The sequence below is a fragment of the Eleutherodactylus coqui genome, chromosome 1 (genome assembly GCF_035609145.1).
Source record: "Eleutherodactylus coqui strain aEleCoq1 chromosome 1, aEleCoq1.hap1, whole genome shotgun sequence".
NCBI classification, from domain to species: domain Eukaryota; kingdom Metazoa; phylum Chordata; class Amphibia; order Anura; family Eleutherodactylidae; genus Eleutherodactylus; species Eleutherodactylus coqui.
Genome location: NC_089837.1, coordinates 529,110,572 through 529,129,441, shown reverse-complemented (window position 1 = coordinate 529,129,441; position 18,870 = coordinate 529,110,572). Strand labels below are relative to the sequence as shown.

At 47.8% G+C, this 18,870-nt stretch overlaps 1 protein-coding gene across 4 annotated transcripts in view; it reads left to right on the top strand.

The window, feature by feature from the left end:
* Positions 1–18,870, top strand: part of PDE2A (phosphodiesterase 2A) — a 386,975-nt gene that overhangs the window by 170,858 nt on the left and 197,247 nt on the right. For all 4 annotated transcript variants that reach the window (XM_066588384.1, XM_066588383.1, XM_066588382.1 and 1 more), the window contains one exon: positions 12,524–12,613. In XM_066588384.1, the coding sequence (XP_066444481.1) occupies positions 12,524–12,613 (90 nt within the window). The remainder of the gene's footprint in view (positions 1–12,523; positions 12,614–18,870) is intronic.

Sequence of the window (18,870 nt, the reverse complement as noted above, 5' to 3'; positions counted from 1 at the left end):
ATTCTTCCCTCTTTTTCATCTTTTCCTGTATTCTCCATTTTTCTCCTTTTCATTCTTCCTCCTCTACATCATCTGCCTCTGTTTACATTTTTGTTTTCTGTGGGTCCCAGATTTGACTCTCCTCACCCCTGCACGTAAAGGTGATAAACGTCTGATGGGGAACACTTAAATAGGAATCTGCTCACAAGTACCCCTCCCCCCTCTCTTAAGTGCGGAAAATATGACCTAAAAGGAAATTTGGGCGTTTACAAAATACAGAGGGGTCAAACTTCACTCCGTGACTCATCGGTGTTTGCTACAATGTTTCAGTCCACACAGATGATCATCAGGTAGTATCGGGTCACGATGGGTTTCTAAACTCTGAACATAAGCAAGAATGTTTCCATTTACTGACAGTAAGCAGAGGTCTAGAAACTGTTGCGACACAAAGAGTGGAGAGTATTAACATAACTGCGCCAGCAACAAAAGCAAAAAAGCCGACTGCTTGAAGACGCTTCTTTTATTCTTCCATACATTGCTAACTGCCGGCTACCGTCTGATAGGTGTGAAGTCAGCGACAGACGCGCTTCAAGAGCCGCTGCTTTCTGATCACAGCTTTTCTCCTTTTGTTGTTGCTCTTCAAGCCGTTTGACTCCGGTCAGCCTGAACCCTGAAAACCTTCAATCCAGATATTCCCCTCTAACCCGATGAAGAGAACGCCGTGCCATGTGATATCAAGTTTATTTCATTTAGCAGAACTACCAAAGAAAATGGACTTCTTGAAGGTTTACACTCACCTGAGTAGCTTTTTTAAGTGGGCGGTGCTTAGAATCAAGGGGCGTGTCTGCTTGTCAGCTGTCAGATTTATTCTAATTTACGTCAGAAATTTCAAATTTGGCGCACAGAGGGCTTGAAAGATCCAACAGATATTAGTAACATTTGGTGCTTTGTACTTAGACTGGCGTATAAAACCCAAATCTGCAGAAATCTGCCCCTATGTCTATCAGAAAGTTCTGGAACAATTTATCTCTACAGTTTATCATCAGACTAGCACCCCTTAGTGTTGGAGTTCCCCTTGAAGTCAGGGCTTGGTTTGGTCTGTTCAGTGATGCCTCCTCGTATTCAGTAATGCAGTCATGTCTTACCCCCCCCCCCCCCCGCCCCCTCCCACCTGACACATAACATTTGTTGCTCGCCGCCTGCGGGGAGTCTATTGACAGGTTATTTCTGTGGACAATGAGTCTCAGCAGTATCACTGCCCCGGCGCTGCCCCCTTCCCTGTTTCAGGCCCATTGATCACATAGGAGCCATGCTGTGGGATCAATACCTCATTACTGCGAGGACTCAACTAGAAGTCGTCCTGGAGTTTCCTTTTATTCCTCATTTTTATACTTTCCCCTTCACACATATGACCTCTTCTCTTATCGCTCACCGTTCTCCCCGCTCAGCCCCTTATCTATCTCCTCCAACCGTCCTCGCCTCCATCACGCATCTTAATCTGCAGTATCTTATGGCCGTCAGTCCCTGACTATCGGTCTCCGTTCTCTGCCGGTATGTGGGGGACGCTCTTTTAGAAAGGGCAAGTCAGATGTCTATCTGTGCCGCAAAAATGGATTCTCTGCTAAAACCTAAAAATGACGACACCATCTACAAAGAACAGGTGACTATAAGAGGTTGTCAGAACCATATCATGTCTCAGAGGTAGTCACAGCCCTGCCCCCTAGTGATGACATCACTTGTCACAGCCCCATCTTCTGGCAATGACATTATTGATATAATGCCATCTGTTCAGACATGAGATCCACTCACCTTATACTACAGTAGCATCATCTATTACTGCTGACAACCAAGCTGTATATCATATCTGAGAGGTAGTCACAGCCCTGTCCCCTAGTGATGACATCACGTGTCACAGCCCCATCTCCTGGCAATGACATTATTGATATAATGCCATGTGATCAGACATGAGATCCACTCACCTTATACTACAGTAGCATCATCTAATACTGCTGACAACCAAGCTGTATATCATATCTGAGAGGTAGTCACAGCCCCGCCCCCTGGTGATAACATCACTTGTCACAGCCCCACCCTCTGGTAATGACATCACTGAAGTAATGATTTGTGATCAGACATGAGATCCAGTCATCTTATACTACAGTAGCATCATCTATTACTGCTGCCAACCAAGCTGTATATCATATCTGAGAGGTAGTCACAGCCCCGCCCCCTTGTGATAACATCACGAGAGATGACAACCTGGAAGAAACTGTTATAGGGTGAAATTTGCAGCAAGTCACGGGTAAAATGGGAGTGGCCTTTCAAGGGGTGTGGCAGACCTTTAGCAGGTACAACACTATTTAGAATACAGTAGTAATACAATGCCAATTCCAAAAAAAGTTAGAGCGCAAGAATCAGTCTCACAGTGTAGAGCTGGTATGGCTTAAGGATATCACAGTGTAGAGCTGGTATCTGGCTATCTTATGATGACTGCATTATATAGCGATATACTAGAGCTCAGCCGCTGTATCTAAGCCGCCATGTTATAAAGTTCTCTTACGCTTCTTCTGATGTTTATTATCAGGGGAGGTGTAGATTTGTAGCGATTGCAGGCGCTGGGTTGCAGCCTTGGGTGTAATAGCCGCAGGTCTGGAGAGTAGTCAAAGAAGAGCCAGGAGTCAGCAGCAGGAGGTCTCAGTACAGATGGATGAGGCAGGGAAGGTAATCGGGAGAGAAGCCAGAAGTCAGTATTAGGAGGTTATGCAGAAACAGCAGAGGAACAGGCAAGTGGAGCTTGATCAAATGGTGTTGTGGAGCAGAATAAGCACTCTCTGAGGGAGTGGCAGGGTCAGGCTTTTATAGGAAGTGCAATCAAGACAGAGGTGGGGGTCACATATATTTATATTCTGCAACACTTCTGCTCAATTCAACCCAAACAACCAATAACTGTGAATCAGCCAACCCAAACAACCAATCACTGTGAATCAGCCAACCCAAACAACCAATCAGGTTGTGAATCGAGCAGAAATGTTGGGGAATATAGATATATGCGGTGGGTTCCGGACTAGGAGGCAGGAACTACGTAACTGTGATCATGAAACATGGCTAAAAGTCATACAAGGGAACAGTCCACAGGCTGGATAGCTCAGGCGTGAGAGCTACTGACTGCAGCACAGGACGTCCCCCATGGATTCCTGTGTGATTCAAGATTACTAGTAGGGTGTAATCATTAATTGCTTTAAATACAACCCCAATTTCCAAAAATGTGTAAAATGTAAATAAATGTACAGAAAAAGAATCTAAATGTCATCTAACCATATTTTATCCACAGCAGAACATATCGGGATGGGGGTGGGGTGGGGGGGGGGCATTGTTCCATTTCATTTTTTAGAAAATTACCTCATTTAGAAATTGATGGCAGCAACACATCTCACAAATGTTATGTCGGGGCCGTGTCCAGCATTGTGTGGCATCCCCTCTTCTTACAACCCTTGGGACGTGTCTCCCTTCTGCTATGTCCTACTGTGGATAGAATACGGTTAGATGAGATTTCCTAACCATTAGATTCCTTTTCTGTACATTTATTTACATTTTTCACAGCGGCCCAAGTTTTTGGGAAGTTGCATTTAAAACAGTGAATTTAATGTATAGACCCTCTACACCCTACTAGTAATCTACACCACCCCATATAATATACATGAGCAGAAGCATAAGACAACTTTATAACATGGCAGCTTAGATACAGTGGCTGAGCTCTAGTATATCGCTATATAATGCAGTCATCATATAATGGCCAGATACCAGCTCTACACTGTGAGGGATGACACTGCAGTTACCTCCTCACAGGTGACGTCTTTTTATGATTTGGAGTCATCTGCTTGTGTTTTTCTTCTCTCTGGACCCAGACCACCATGTGGATTACCTCTGCCACTCTACACAATAATGGTGCCTCAAAAAGTAATAGCATCCCCACATAGTAGTAATCTTCCGATTTTGCCCATCACAAAGTCCTAATAGTGCCCTTATTTTTGCTCCATAGATTAATCTTCCTCTATTGGTTGCTCACATAGTAGTAATGCCCCCCAGTGCCCCATAGCAATGGTGCCCCCTTTATGCCCTACATAGAGTAATAGTGTCTGTTTGTGCCCACACAAGGTAATAATACCCAGGTAATCTCTTTTGCCCCCCACAAAGTAATAGTGCCCCCAAGAAGTAATAGTGCCCCCTGCACAAGTCACAATGCCTCCCCCTGCCGCATGCACTCCTGTTTAATAATCAGTTGGCTCCCTACTTGTACTGCAGTGCGACCATGGAGTGAACTACCTATATGATGGACTGCTTGCTAGAGACAAGTGGCACCTTACAAAGACAGGTAAGCATCATATTTGGTGGGCGCCTTGCTTCACTCTTTAGAGCTTTAAACTAGAACAATATGGGAAGGGAAGTGAAAGGCAGAAATATACAGCTCATTAATACATCGGAGAACCTCGCTATTAGAAGTGGAAAGAAAGAACAAGAACAAAAAATTCAGAAGGCGAGTAGAGGAGCAAGAGACCCCGATCACAAACTAACATGTTTCTACACAAATGCCCAGAGCATGGGAAACAAACAAGGAGAACTGGAGCTCCGAACACAGGGAGAGAAATATGATGTCATCGGCATCACAGAAACTTGGTGGGATGATACACATGATTGGATACAAGGCTTGATACAATAGATACAATGTATTTATAAGGAACAGACCTAATAAAAGGGGAGGAGGTGTTGTGTTGTATGATAGGAGAACATTCATCTCCACAGAGATTCAAGCTTCAGAGCTGGGAGTTCTGTAGAAACTGTTTGGGTAAGAATACAAGAAGAGAACAACAGAAAGGACCCCATTGTAGGCATTTACTATAGGCCGCCTGGACAAGCAGAAGATATGGAGGAACTCTTTCTACATCAGATGGCCAAGCTCTCAAAGAAACCCAACATAGTGATCATGGGAGATTTTACCCATCCAGACATTTGTTGGGAATCTCTCAGGTAAAAGTAATGGATCCAACAGATTCTTATCCGCTCTTGGTGACAACTTTATCTTCCTGGAGGTAGAAGAGAAAACAAGGGGATCTGCTATCTTGGACCTAATTGTTACCAACAGGGAGGGAATGGTTGAGGAAGTAAGGGTGGCTGGGACCTTAGGAGGCACCGATCATGATATCCTTGGATGCTGGATAACAAAGGGAGAAAGACCTGAGAAGACTCAGACCTCAAGGTTGGATTTCAGAAAGACAGATTTCAATGAACTTAGAAAGAGGAGAGGAAGAATCCAATGGCGGGATGTTCTTAAGGACAGAAATGTCCAAGGTGGTTGGGAAATTGTTACGGTATCCTACCCGATGATACGCCAGCCTGGGTTGCCCTAGAACTACCCGCAACCCCTGTCCCTGCCTACTTGCCTCCACTCCTGGCTAAGTCCAGGCGGGCAACTGGGCGGCGGTCCCTACACTCGCTAGGGACCGAGAAGGGACACTGGCGTACCAAGATGGAACAGGGTAGGATACCGACAGGAAGGGTAGGTGAATAAACAAACAGAAAATAGCAGCAGACCGAAGCAGATGGATAACCTGGCAGATAAAGCAAAAGCAGAGAACAGGAGACTGACAGAGGCAGGAAGCTAGCACACTGAAACAGAAACCAATAACTGGCAGTGAATGGACCTCACTGCCAGCCTTATAAACAGAAGCCTCCGCCCAGGGGCGGAGAGGGGGAGGCGACACCTCCCAGCAGAATCTCATGACAGGGACTCGTGCACAGAGCTGCACTCACAGACGCCCGCCGCCGCCCGGACCCACGAGCGCGCGCACCACGCCGACCAACCACCCGCGGCCCCGGCGGCCGCCGCATGGTAACAGAAATATTGTGAAATGAGATTCTCAAAGCACAATCGTTACCAATCCCCAAAAGAAGGAAGAATGGGAAGCATTTAAAGAGACCCGGATGGATGAACACAGAACTTGCACACATGTTAAAGAGGAAGAAAATATGTTTATCAAATGGAAAGAGGGGGAAATATCTAAAGAAGAATCCTATGCGGTCTGCAGAAACTGTAGGAATAGTGTCAGAAAAGCTAAAGCTGATAATGAATTGAGGCTTGTAGGAGAGGCCAAAAGTAGTAAAAAAAAGGATTTGGGTCAAAAGCAAAAGAAAAGCAAAGATGCTATTGGATGCTTACAGGATGAAAATGTTGAATTGGTTAAGAATGATGTTGAGAAGGCCAAACCTTTAAATTCCTATTTTGTATCTGTTTTCTATCAGAAAGTAGATGGAACATCAACTGATCTTTCCTGTGCTACTGGGGGAATAAAAGAATGCAGGCTATCTGTAAGCAGAGATATGGTGAGGGAACACTTAGCTAACTTACAAGAATTCAAGTCTGAAGGTCCAGATGAATTACATCCTAGGATACTAAAGGAAGCAGCGGAGGTAATTGCTGAACCACTTGCCATAATCTGTGAAAATTCCTGGAGAACAGGAGAAGTCCCAGAAGATTGGAGAAGGGCAATCTTTAAAAAAGAGAAGAAGGTGGATCCAGGAAACTACAGGCCTGTGAGCCTGACTTCAATACCAGGAAAGATCTGTGAACAAATTATTAAACAACATGTATGCAAGTACTTGGATGAGAATGGAGTAATTAACCAGAGCCAGAATGGGTTTGTAACAAACAAGTCATGTCAGACTAATCTAATTTCCTTCTATGATAGAATCACTGATTGGGTTGATCAGGAAAATGTGGTGGATATAGTATATCTGGACCTTAGTAAAGTATTTGACAAAGTATCTCATACCATACTTATTGAAAAAAATGACCAAATCTGGGATTGACAAGGCAACTGTGAGGTGGATTCACAAATGGCTGAGTGATCGTACTCAAAGAGTGGTCATAAATGGCTGCACATCCAAGTGGAAGAATGTATCAAGTGGGGACCACAAGGCTCTGTCCTAGGCCTAGTGTTGGTCAACATTTTTATAAATAATCTGAAGGAGGGAATTGAGGGAAGAGAGAGAGAGTATTCAAAAAGATCTAGAAAAGCTTGAACAGTGGTCAGCGACTAACAGAGTGGGATTTAATAAGGAGAAATGCAAAGTCCTACATCTGGGCAAGAAAAATTTAAAAAGCACATACAGAATGGGAGGAATTGGGCTAAGCAGCAGCACTTGTGAAAAAGACTTGGGTATACTAATAGATCATAGACTGAACATGAGTCAACAATGTGATGCAGCAGCAAAAAAGGCAAACACAGTTCTGGGATGTATTAAGAGAAGCATAAAGTCTAGATCACGTGAGGTCATTATCCCCTCTACTCTTCCTTAGTCAGACCTCATCTGGAATACTGTGTCCAGTTCTGGGCACCCCAATTGAAAAAAGACATGGACAAACTGGAGCAAGTTCAGAGAAGAGTTACCAAGATGGTGAGCGGTCTGCAAATCATGTTCTATGAGGAACGGTTAAAGGATCTGGGAATGTTTAGCTTGCAGAAGAGAAGGCTGAGAGGAGACTTAATAGCTGTCTACAAATATCTGAAGGGCTGTCACAGTGCAGAGGGATCAGCCCTATTCTCATCTGCACAAGGAAAGACTAGAAGCAATGGGATGAAACTGAAAGGGAGGAGACACAGATTAGATATTAGACAGTGAGGGGATCAATGAGTGGAACAGGTTGCCACAGGAGGTGGGGAGTTCTCCTTCAATGGAAGTATTCAAACAGAGGCTGGACAAATATCTGTCTGGGATGATTTAGTGATCCTGCACTGAGCAAGGGGGTTGGACCCGATGACCCAGGAGGTCCTCTCTAAGTCTGCCATTCTTGGATTCTATTACCTTCAGTGGTCGTCTGCTGTCTGTACTCCCCTGGGTGTGATTTTTTTTCTGCCAGTGTAATTTCTATCGGTACAATTTTTTTTTGTCTGTCTCAATGCGCTTTTAGTATTTCTGCGCTTGTCTCGGTGCGATTCCTTCTATCTGCGCTCATCTTGGTGTGATATCTACAACCATTCTATTCTGTCTGGAAGCGAATGATTGTAGATATCGCACAGACAGAAGTAGACTATTGCAGATTGTATTTCACTGTAGTGGAAGCAGGGAACCGATTTATTACCTGGGTTAATGGAGGAGGTCACTGGGAGACCAGGTGAGGGAACACAAAATCCGTGTGACTCCTGGGAAAACCATGAGGCCTGACAGGCCTGCATCACCGATATAATATAATAGTAATATAATCAAATCCACAGTTTTGCAGATTGCAGGATAGCTCATTCCTGGTTATAAAACAGAAGACCCTGTAGAAAACTCAAAACCAGAGTGCGTGCCCTTAGCTGTATCCACTCTAGCAATATAACGGTATGGTGGTCACATGACTGCGGTGTAACCTCTTTGGTAGAATCTTCGAGGGCATATAGTTCCATGTCTCATTGATGGGGAGTTTCGTTGAGGTTGTCCCTGTCGTATCCTCACCCCATCTGTACATTATAACTCCCGGTCCGTGGTCCTCCATCTTGTACCTGTCAGTCCCGGATCGGCGTCCGGCGTTGGGTTTGCCAAGGACTTGCTCATGCATTTCATGACATTTACAGACAATGCAACAAACATCTATCATTGGTGAGGATGGGAAGGAAATGAAAGGGCAGGAGGAGGCGTCAAACCAGAAGACACACGTCCTCCATCAGCCGCCGCAGACGCCCGGACGCTGATAACGGGTTTATTTTCTGCATGTCATTAATCCAATCTGCCACTGTGCTTGTGTACAAGAGGCCGAGAAGACGGAGGAAGCCGAGTGGTGCCCGCGGCGGGCGAGGAATACTAATACTAGCGGACACACAGGAGACAACATAATGGCCTCTAACAGGGGTAATCACAGAGGACCGGGGCCCGGATATAATATATACAGAGCACAGGGGCCCAGATATTATGTAAACAGAGGGCAGGGCCCCAGATATTATATATACAGAGGGCAAGGCCTAGTGATATTATGTATACAGAGGTCAGGGCTCCCAGATATAATGTATAAAGAGGGCAGGGTCCACAGATATAGTGTATACAGAGGGCAGGGTCCACAGATATAGTGTATACAGAGGGTAGGGCGCACAGATATTATGTATACAGAGGGCAGGGCCCTAGATATTATGTATACAGAGGACAGGGTCCACAGATATAATGTATACAGAGGGCAGGGTCCACAGATATAGTGTATACAGAGGGTAGGGCGCACAGATATTAGGTATACAGAGGGCTGGGCCCTCAGATATTATATATGCAGAGGGCAGGGCCCCCAGATATTATGTATACAGAGGGCAGGCCCCCCAGATATTATGTATACAGAGGGCAGGGCCCCCAGATACAATGTATACAGAGGGCAGGGCCCCCAGATACAATGTATACAGAGGGCAGGGCCCCCAGATACAATGTATACAGAGGGCAGGGCCCCCAGATACAATGTATACAGAGGGCAGGGCCCCCAGATATAATGTATACAGAGGGCAGGGCCCCAGATATAATGTATACAGAGGGCAGGGCCAGGATCTATGTAGATAGTGATGTTCTGCAGATCTCTGGAGGTCAGTGGTGTAATAATCTGCAGGATATGCTGTCATCTCCCGGTGATATATAGCAGTATACGGAGGCTCAGGCGTATTTCTTTCTGCTGCACTTTCTCAGATCTGATAAATACAGCAGAATAAAAAGCTCTGAGCAGGAACAATGTTGTCAGTAAATTGAATTTGCGCGTCTGTGGCGCCCGGTGCTCGCGGTTCTGTCGTTGGCACCGTCTGCTCAGTATAGATATGATGCAAAGGATGAAACCGAGCCGCACAATCACAGTACAGCAATCTATAGGATGTGCATCGATGTACAGGCAGGAATTTGCGCTACGTGGCAGTGGGCGACTGCTGCAGCGGGGGAGGGGAGCGGGCGTTTTTATTCCATCTCATATTTTATTATAAGCAAAATTGAAATCCTGAGAAATGATAATGGAAACAAAATAACCAGAAGAGATACATTGTGTTCCCGTCCCACCGTAATACTCTGTGTAATTCAGGCATCCGCGGTAATCACCCACATTATGCGCAGAATATTTACTGGCATTTACGGGGCTGATTGTTCATTTTTTCCCGTACATTGGATAATACAGTCAGGAATAATTCACTCACCGCTATTTCCTGCCCGGTTGTCCCTTAAAGGGACAGTTCAGTCCTCAACCAGTAAGGATTAAGGGGGTTCTCCCGCTGCAGACACTTATTCTCCATCCTGTGGATAAATGTCCGATTACTGAGATCCCAATAATCCTAAAATCTGCGAACCCCAAATTCCCCTGTGAACAGAGCGGAGGTGCGTATGTGTGACCACCGCTCTGTTGACTTCTATGTGATGGACAGAGATTGGACTGAAGTGATTAGCAACCCCCCCCCCCATCCCATAGAAGTGAATAGAGCGGCGGTCACACATTACATCTCCACTCCATTCACCTTGTGTGCCCTCACACATCCACTGGGCCCAACACCTCCTAACAGTCTGGTCAGATGCTCCTCTCTACTGGTGGTCTGTAGGGGGCGTCCTGAGCCCGGTCACCTTGTGTGCCCCCATCCACTGGGCCCAACACCTCCTAACAGTCTGGTCAGATGCTCCTCTCTACTGGTGGTCTGTAGGGGGGGTCCTGAGCCCAGTCACCTTGTGTGCCCCCATCCACTGGGCCCAACACCTCCTAACAGTCTGGTCAGACATTCCCCTCTACTGATGGTCTGTAGGGGGCGTCCTGAGCCCAGTCACCTTGTGTGCCCTCACACATCCACTGGGTCCAACACCTCCTAACAGTCTGGTCAGATGCTCCTCTCTACTGGTGGTCTGTAGGGGGCGTTGTGAGCCCGGTCACCTTGTGTGCCCTTACACATCCACTGGTCCCAACACCTCCTAACAGTCTGGTCAGATGCTCCTCTCTACTGGTGGTCTGTAGGGGGCGTTGTGGGCCTGGTCACCTTGTGTGCCCCCATCTATTGGTCCCAACACCTCCTAACAGTCTGGTCAGACACTCCTCTCTACTGGTGGTCTGTAGGGGGGCATCCTGAGCCCGGTCACCTTGTGTGTCCCCATCCACTAGTCCCACCACTCCTAACAGTCTGGTCAGACGCTCCTCTCTACTGGTGGTATGTAGGGGGCGTCCTGAGCCCGGTCACCTTGTGTGCCCTCACACATCCACTGGTCCCACCACCCTCTAACAGTCTGGTCAGATGCTCCTCTCTACTGCTGGTCTGTAGGGGGCGTTGTGGGCCTGGTCACCTTTTTTGCCCCCATCCACTGGTCCCAACACCCCCTAAAAGTCTGGTCAGATGCTCCTCTCTACTGCTGGTCTGTAGGGGTCGTCGTGGGCCTGGTCACCTTGTGTAGCCCCATCCACTGGTCCCAACACCTCCTAACAGTCTGGTCAGATGCTCCTCTCTACTGCTGGTCTGTAGGGGTCCTCGTGGGTCCAGTCACCTTGTGTGCCCCTATTCACTGGCCCCAACACCTCCTAACAGTCTGGTCAGACACTCCTCTCTACTGGTGGCCTGTAGGGGGCATCCTGAGCCCGGTCACCTTGTGTGCCCTCACACATCCACCGTTCCCAACACCCCCTAACAGTCTGGTCAGAACAGCCCGGTGGGGGACAATTCATCGATACAACCATCCAGCTTCTCCCATCCCAATAATGCGCCCCCCTCTGGTAATGGGGTGAAATCTCTTCTATGCGTTGTAGAGGCGTCTAGTGGTTAACAAGCTCTACAAGCGGAAGAAGAGGTCACTACACACAAGGGGCCTCCGAGAGCCTCTTATAGGCCAAGAGGGGAACCACTTTTAGGGTCTCTAAGCATCTAATCACCCCACAACTCTCAGCTTCACATATCTGCCTCAGATGGAACCGCAGGACGGGTATTCAGCAAAATGACAACTTCTTCTTGGGTGGGAGCGATTGTTTTTTGCAAAATTTGCAAAAGCCAAAAGTGCTGCATTCATTTGACTGGGAATTTGTTCTGCAATCTACACGGCGCGGGTTTGTTGCACTTCTGTGTCGCCTCTGATTCCACTCGGAATACATGAGAGAGAGCTGCATGCAGAGTGATTGGGGGGAATCTGTATGCAGATCTGCACCATCATGAAATGAAAACCGCGAGGAGATCTGACACGGATGTCAGGCCCGAGGGTGTGATCAGAAGTAGAGCAAGTGCTGCACACAGTACAAGCCATGTGGATGAGCTGCAAACAGATCTCATCCACATGCTGCAGAAAACAATTGCTAAGCCTCGGCAGCACCGCCGTTCAGGTTTTTAATCCACATGATGTCAATTTATGTTGCGGATTTTCAGCCCGGATTTCATCTCTTCAAATGGGGGGGGTGGGGGGGGGATTTGCATCCCAATCTGTATGTAACACTTCTATCCACACCGATAGCTGCTGGACGAGAATCAGCCTAAAGGCTTCTTGTCTTTATTCGTCTGCTCTCCCGCCATCCTCACGTTTCTCTTTTCTCTCCCTCCAGGATGCTTTGCTGACACTCAGTTCTGCCATCGACATTCCCCACCTCCGAGAAACCATCAAAGATGCCATTACGTCTGTTCTGCCAAAAGTGGTGAGTAGTATATAGCATGGAGCAACAATAACCCGAGCCACCGACAGAGTGCATGCTGGGATAGCATGGAGCAACAATAACTCGAGCCACCGACAGAGTGCATGCTGGGATAGCATGGAGCAACAATAACCCGAGCCACCGACAGAGTGCATGCTGGGATAGCATGGAGCAACAATAACTCGAGCCACTGACAGAGTGCATGCTGGGAGATAATAGCTCTGAAAATACAGAAATACAAAAAAGATTTCATCCGGTCACCTTACATTGAGTCAGGGAACGTAATTGTTTGTACACCAGCAGAATAGTGAGTGCAGCTCTGGAGTATAATACAGGATGTAACTCAGGAGCAGTACAGGATAAGTAATGTATGTACACAGTGACTCCACCAGCAGAATAGTGAGTGCAGCTCTGGAGTATAATACAGGATGTAACTCAGGATCAGTACAGGATAAGTAATGTATGCACACAGCGACTCCACCAGCAGAATAGTGAGTGCAGCTCTGGAGTATAATACAAGATGTAACACAGGATCAGTACAGGATAAGTAATGTACACAGTGACTCCACCAGCAGAATAGTGAGTGCAGCTCTGGAGTATAATACAAGATGTAACACAGGATCAGTACAGGATAAGTAATGTACACAGTGACTCCACCAGCAGAATAGTGAGTGCAGCTCTGGGGTATAATACAGGATGTAACTCAGGATCAGTACAGGATAAGTAATGTATGTACACAGTGACTCCACCAGCAGAATAGTGAGTGCAGCTCTGGAGTATAATACAGGATGGAACTCAGGATCAGTACAGGATAAGTAATGTATGTACACAGTGACCCCACCAGCAGAATAGTGAGTGCAGCTCTGGAGGATAATACAGGATGTAACTCAGGATCAGTACAGGATAAGTAATGTATGCATACAGCGACTCCACCAGCAGAATAGTGAGTGCAGCTCTGGAGTATAATACAGGATGTAACTCAGGATCCAGATTCCATACTTGGTCTGTAGACAGGTAAAGGTTCATTAGGGAGGTTTCCGTTTCCGAAGGCTGAAAAACTTTGACAACCCCAGAGTTACAATATACAGAGATACAATATAGTGACATTGTTGTGCAGCATCCAATGAGCGGGCCCTCAGATGAGGAGACAGCAGGGTAGAGAAAGGCCTTGGTCATGGGCTTCTACCATCTACCCCCCAAGTAGCTCGGGACCCGACCACGTTACTGCTGGCGGAGATCACAGGGGTTGTAACCGGGGGTTAGCTTAAGTCCAGTTGTCACTTGTGACGCCATCATTCTGTCCTCTGCGGCGGATCTTCCAGATGTAATAAAATAGTGCACACACAGGGAAACTTTCTGGACGAAAACTGGGAGCGGTCGGTTCCGTCCGTTTACTGCAAACTCGTGAACTTAAATTCCAGCAAACAGTCCTGGTACAGATAGAACAAGCCAAAGTGGTGCAACAGGGAGGATTCTGGGGGAATTCGGACAATGCACAGTCCAAGTTATCTGTGTGATTCCCACTCCTGGCGAACTCTCTCTCTACCGGTTAGCACTCACTCTTCTGTATCTTCATCTTCTCGCTATAGAGCGGATCGATTCACTCCCAGCGCTCCCCGAGGGTTCCTGGGTAGGTTAAGCCCAGACTGAGCATTAGGCCATCGCTCGGCTTCCTCCATTCTCTCCACACTTAGGCCGCCTGCACATGGGCGGAAATCCCGCGGCGGTATTTCCCGCGGGATTTCCGCCATAGAAAGCCTGCATAGGAGTGCATTACAATACGCACTCCTATGCAGACGGATGCGGTTTGGCCGCGCGAAATGTCGCGCGGCAAACAAACCGCGGCATGTCCTATTTCTGTGCAGGGCTCGCAGAGCCTCGCACAGGAACGTCACTCACCCGGCCGCCGGCTCCGGTCTGCGCATGCGCCGGCTGCCCGGCAGCCGGCACATGAAAGAGGCGGGGCCGCCAGGCGCAGTTGAGTACGCGCTCGTCACTGCAGGCTCTCGGGTCGGGTCCCGTGGCGAGAATTCTCGCTGCCGGATCCGACCCACTCGTCTGCAGGCGGCCTTAGACCGATGTCTGTGTCACTCACTGTATGTATGTGTCACTCTTACTGGCACTAACTAACTCCTTGTCTCCTTACCAACACATATATAAACCAACACGCGTGACACACAGAAAACGATACATTTTTCAGACAGGACAAAACATACCAGACATTAACCCTCTGAGTCCTGCAGCCATGCAATACACACAAATCAAATACATTCTACAAACAAGACATTGACATGAGACAAACATAGAACATTATGGACGGGCCCTACTGACTCTGGGCCACTACAGCTGCAGAGATGACCCATTCTCTTCCTATTATGTACTGATTTCAAAGCCTAAAATTAACTCTGGCGGTTTCATTGTGCCATCCCGCCTTCAGGTCTGCGGAGGGGTATTGGTGACTGTATGCCCTGACTACCAGCTGAGGGCACCCTGCTTTGTGTACAGCCTCAAGAGTGATAAGGGAACCCGTCATCAATATAGATTAGAATGTGCTGTAAATGCCTAGTACCATAGTAAAACTAACATAGTGCCCCCTGCTGGTACTGATATTGATCCCCTTTTTATCATTAACAGTAGAGAAGGGTTGGATGTTTCATCGGAGTTGGGTCCGGGTTGCTACATTACACCCCCAACTATAATACTTGTGGTTATAATGGATGCCCATGTGACATCAGCGAGAGGCAGCCGTCATCTCTACCTTCATACTAGTAAACCCCTCGCAGCGCCGTCGACCTCCCGCAAAAGCATCATGATGAGAGGGATCATTAGATCTTTTTCGTTGCTTCCTTGCCGACCGCTCGCCAGATTGCTAATTGCTTACTTTGTGTGAATGAGGACGGTGAAAAATTCATGAGAACAACTCGTCTTCTGGGAATCTCCGTAAGAAAACAGACTCCGTGTGAACGCAGCGATGTCCTTTGTAGGCGCCCCAGGGATGTCGTGCGCTGCAGAGAACCTGAATTTGGAATTAGCCACGTGCTCCACTTCTGGCTCACCGGAGGTTTCTCCGTCTGCGCCCAAAACAGCTAAAGCCCCGCTAATTGGAGGAGGAGGGTGTGTGGGGAGACGCAGGCTGGCCGTAAGTGCTGAGCTTGGGATATTAGCAGGCTGTAGTGGCACAGATATCGTTTCCACATGGTCGGCCCAGATCCCCAGGTAGGAAGTTACAGTAGAAGATAAAAGTTATTCTGTGTCAGGAAGTTTATGGAACAGAAACAGTCGTGTCCTAGATTGTACGCAGCGGCCTCGTCTCCACGCAACTGGCCCAGATAGATGGCAAGAGGAACACAGAGAATTGGTTGAAAATGGCAGTCATGGACAATCATGGAAAAGTATATACACTGACTGGCACCTTTATCAGCGCTCCCGGCCGTCTCATCATTGGCGCTTCCCTGGACAGTAATTCTCCCCATGACCCCGGCGTGCGGCATAAAATCGCATGACAAGTTTTCCGTGGTTCAATTTCAGTTTGAATCCACATTAGATGGGAAAATCCAGTGATTGGAGCGACTTCCAATGTGGCCGGTCATCTGAGCTAGACTAGCCGGGTCTAACCGCGAGGGGGTGGGGGGGTTCTCATGTAACGGTGTGGATACAGTCACCAGGTGTAGAAATGACAGCGGGGTCTGACAGTAGACCAAAAATGACGAGATGGAGGAAAACATCCAGTGAAAGGGGATCCTGTGGACGGAAACAGCTCATCACTGAAAAGGGTCGGAGGAGGATGTCAGGAATCGTTCTGATCAACAGGCTGCACAGTCAGCTGAATACAACGCTGGAGCTCCAACTAACGTGTCCGAATGTACAACCCAACATTAGTCTGCATGGATGGGCGATAACAGCAGACAAACTATTCTAGCGCCATTGTGCCTAAGAGAAACAGAAAGGCGACTCCAGAGGGTAAAAGAGCGCAGAAATTGCATCACCAAGTAGCAGAAGAAATAGCCTAGTCGGATGGATCCAGATTTCTGTTGCACCGTTCTGATGGGAGGGAAGAATTTGACGCACGTAGTACGAATTAGTTACCCCTTCCTGGTGTAGGTGCAGTAATTGGGTGGAAAAGCTCCTCTTGAGTCCTCTGATATCTGTCGATGGCCAGCACAGCTAATTGCTACAGTTCTGAAGGCCAAAGGAGGTCCAACTTGCTACTAGATTGGGGGTCGCTAATAAAGTGACCGTTCTGTGTAGATGACCTATCCATAGACTATAAGGACCCTGCACAGCAGAGCTTACAATCTGAAGACTGACACAGTTATAACTGGTACGTAAGGTGATGAATGCCGACATTGCTGGGTGACCCATTAGTCACGGCTATCACTCACTGGATCTATTACTTTAGCTTGTAGAATTGGTGGGTCAAGCAGGCTGGTCCTTCCAGGAGAACAGTACTCGTATACAGACTGTGTTCAGAGGCTAACATTAAAGGTCACGGACCCTATATCAAATCTATACAGGGACCCTATAACTGACCTCCGATGACATGATGCCACCATAATAACAAGATGTTATACACTACCCACCATCACTTCTCCACCGTAATCTCATTACTGTTCAATTGTGGACCACCATCTTCTTATCATCCTTATGTGGTTAGATGGACCATCAACCCCCACGGCGTGAATTTCCATAGATGTGAGGAGGGATTTGCCACCATTCCTCAAAGAGAACTTCAGATAGTGATTCGGGGGATGATGATCATACTGGGCGCACAAATACAACGTTCTAGTTCGTCCCAAAGATGCACGATGGAATTGAAATCCAGACTTTGGGCCAGTCAATGATGTTCTGCTCCTCAAACCAACCCTCCACACGACGTGCTGTATGACCTGGTCCTCGTCATGTTGGTGGAGACATGAAGCTGTGCCAGGGTATTACCACAGGATAGGTAATGCCACATTGTCGAGAATGTCTCTTTACCGATTGGTGCTTAGAGTGGACTTCACTATAACCAATGGTCCTAGTCCTTCCCAGTAGAACCCCCCAACACCATAACAGAACCTGCCGCAAACTTTACTGTTGGGACGATGCAGTCACGTAGAAACCGCTCTCCAGGCGATCGCCACACCCAAGTGCTGCTATCCAATCGGAAGATGATGTACTGTGATTCATCTGTTCACAACACTTGCTTCCACTCACTTACAGTCCGTCGCTCCTAGCCCCATCGCAGGCGCCACTGGGCATTCACTGCTGGGAATTATGTGTTCAGCCGCTTGTCAATGGTAGCCCTTCACATGCCATTCGGAGGGTTCTGGTGCTAATGGATGTCCCAAAGCTGCGATGTCCCATACAAATTGGTTTGTGACATCCCCCCACCAGACCCTGTTGTCAGCTCTACACCTGGTGACATCCCCCCACCAGACCCCGTTGTCAGCTCTACATCTGGTGACATCACACCAGACCCCGTTGTCAGCTCTACACTTGGTGACATCACACCAGACCCCATTGTCAGCTCTACACCTGGTGACATCACACCAGACCCCGTTGTCGGCTCTACACCTGGTGACATCCCACCCCCAGACCCCACTGTCAGCTCTACTACTAGTGACATCCCCCCCGCCAGACTCTGTTGTCAGCTCTACACCTGGAGACATCCCCCCCCAATAGACCCTGTTGTTGGCTCTAAACCCGGTGACATCCCCCCCACTAGACCCCGTTGTCAGTTCTACAACTGGTGATATCCCACCACCAGACCCCGTTGTCAGCTCTACACCTGGTGACATCTCCGCACCAGACCCCGTTGTCGGCTCTATACCGAACTTGAAAAAACCCAGTCCAGGGTTGGAACATCACGTCGCTGACGCTCAGGGCCATGGGTCCAATAAAGTTTGAACGTTTGCTATAATCGCTGTACTGGAGTGCTGCCTTCTTTCATCGACTTGCATTGTGATTCCTGGGGATTAGGGATCCAGTCCCTCACAAGGCATGCACTAATTTGGATAACTTCAAAGCGTGGTGAGTGCTTCTGACGAACACTATAACATTCGTCGGCTCTATACCTGGTGACATCCCCGCACCAGACCCCGTTGTCGGCTCTATACATGGTGACATCCTCCCACCAGACCCTGTTGTCAGCTCTACACCTGGAGACATCCCACCACCAGACCCCGTTGTTGGATCTACACCTTGTGACATCCCCCCACCAGACCCCATTGTTGGATCTACACCTGGTGACATCCCACCACCAGACCCTGTTGTCAGTT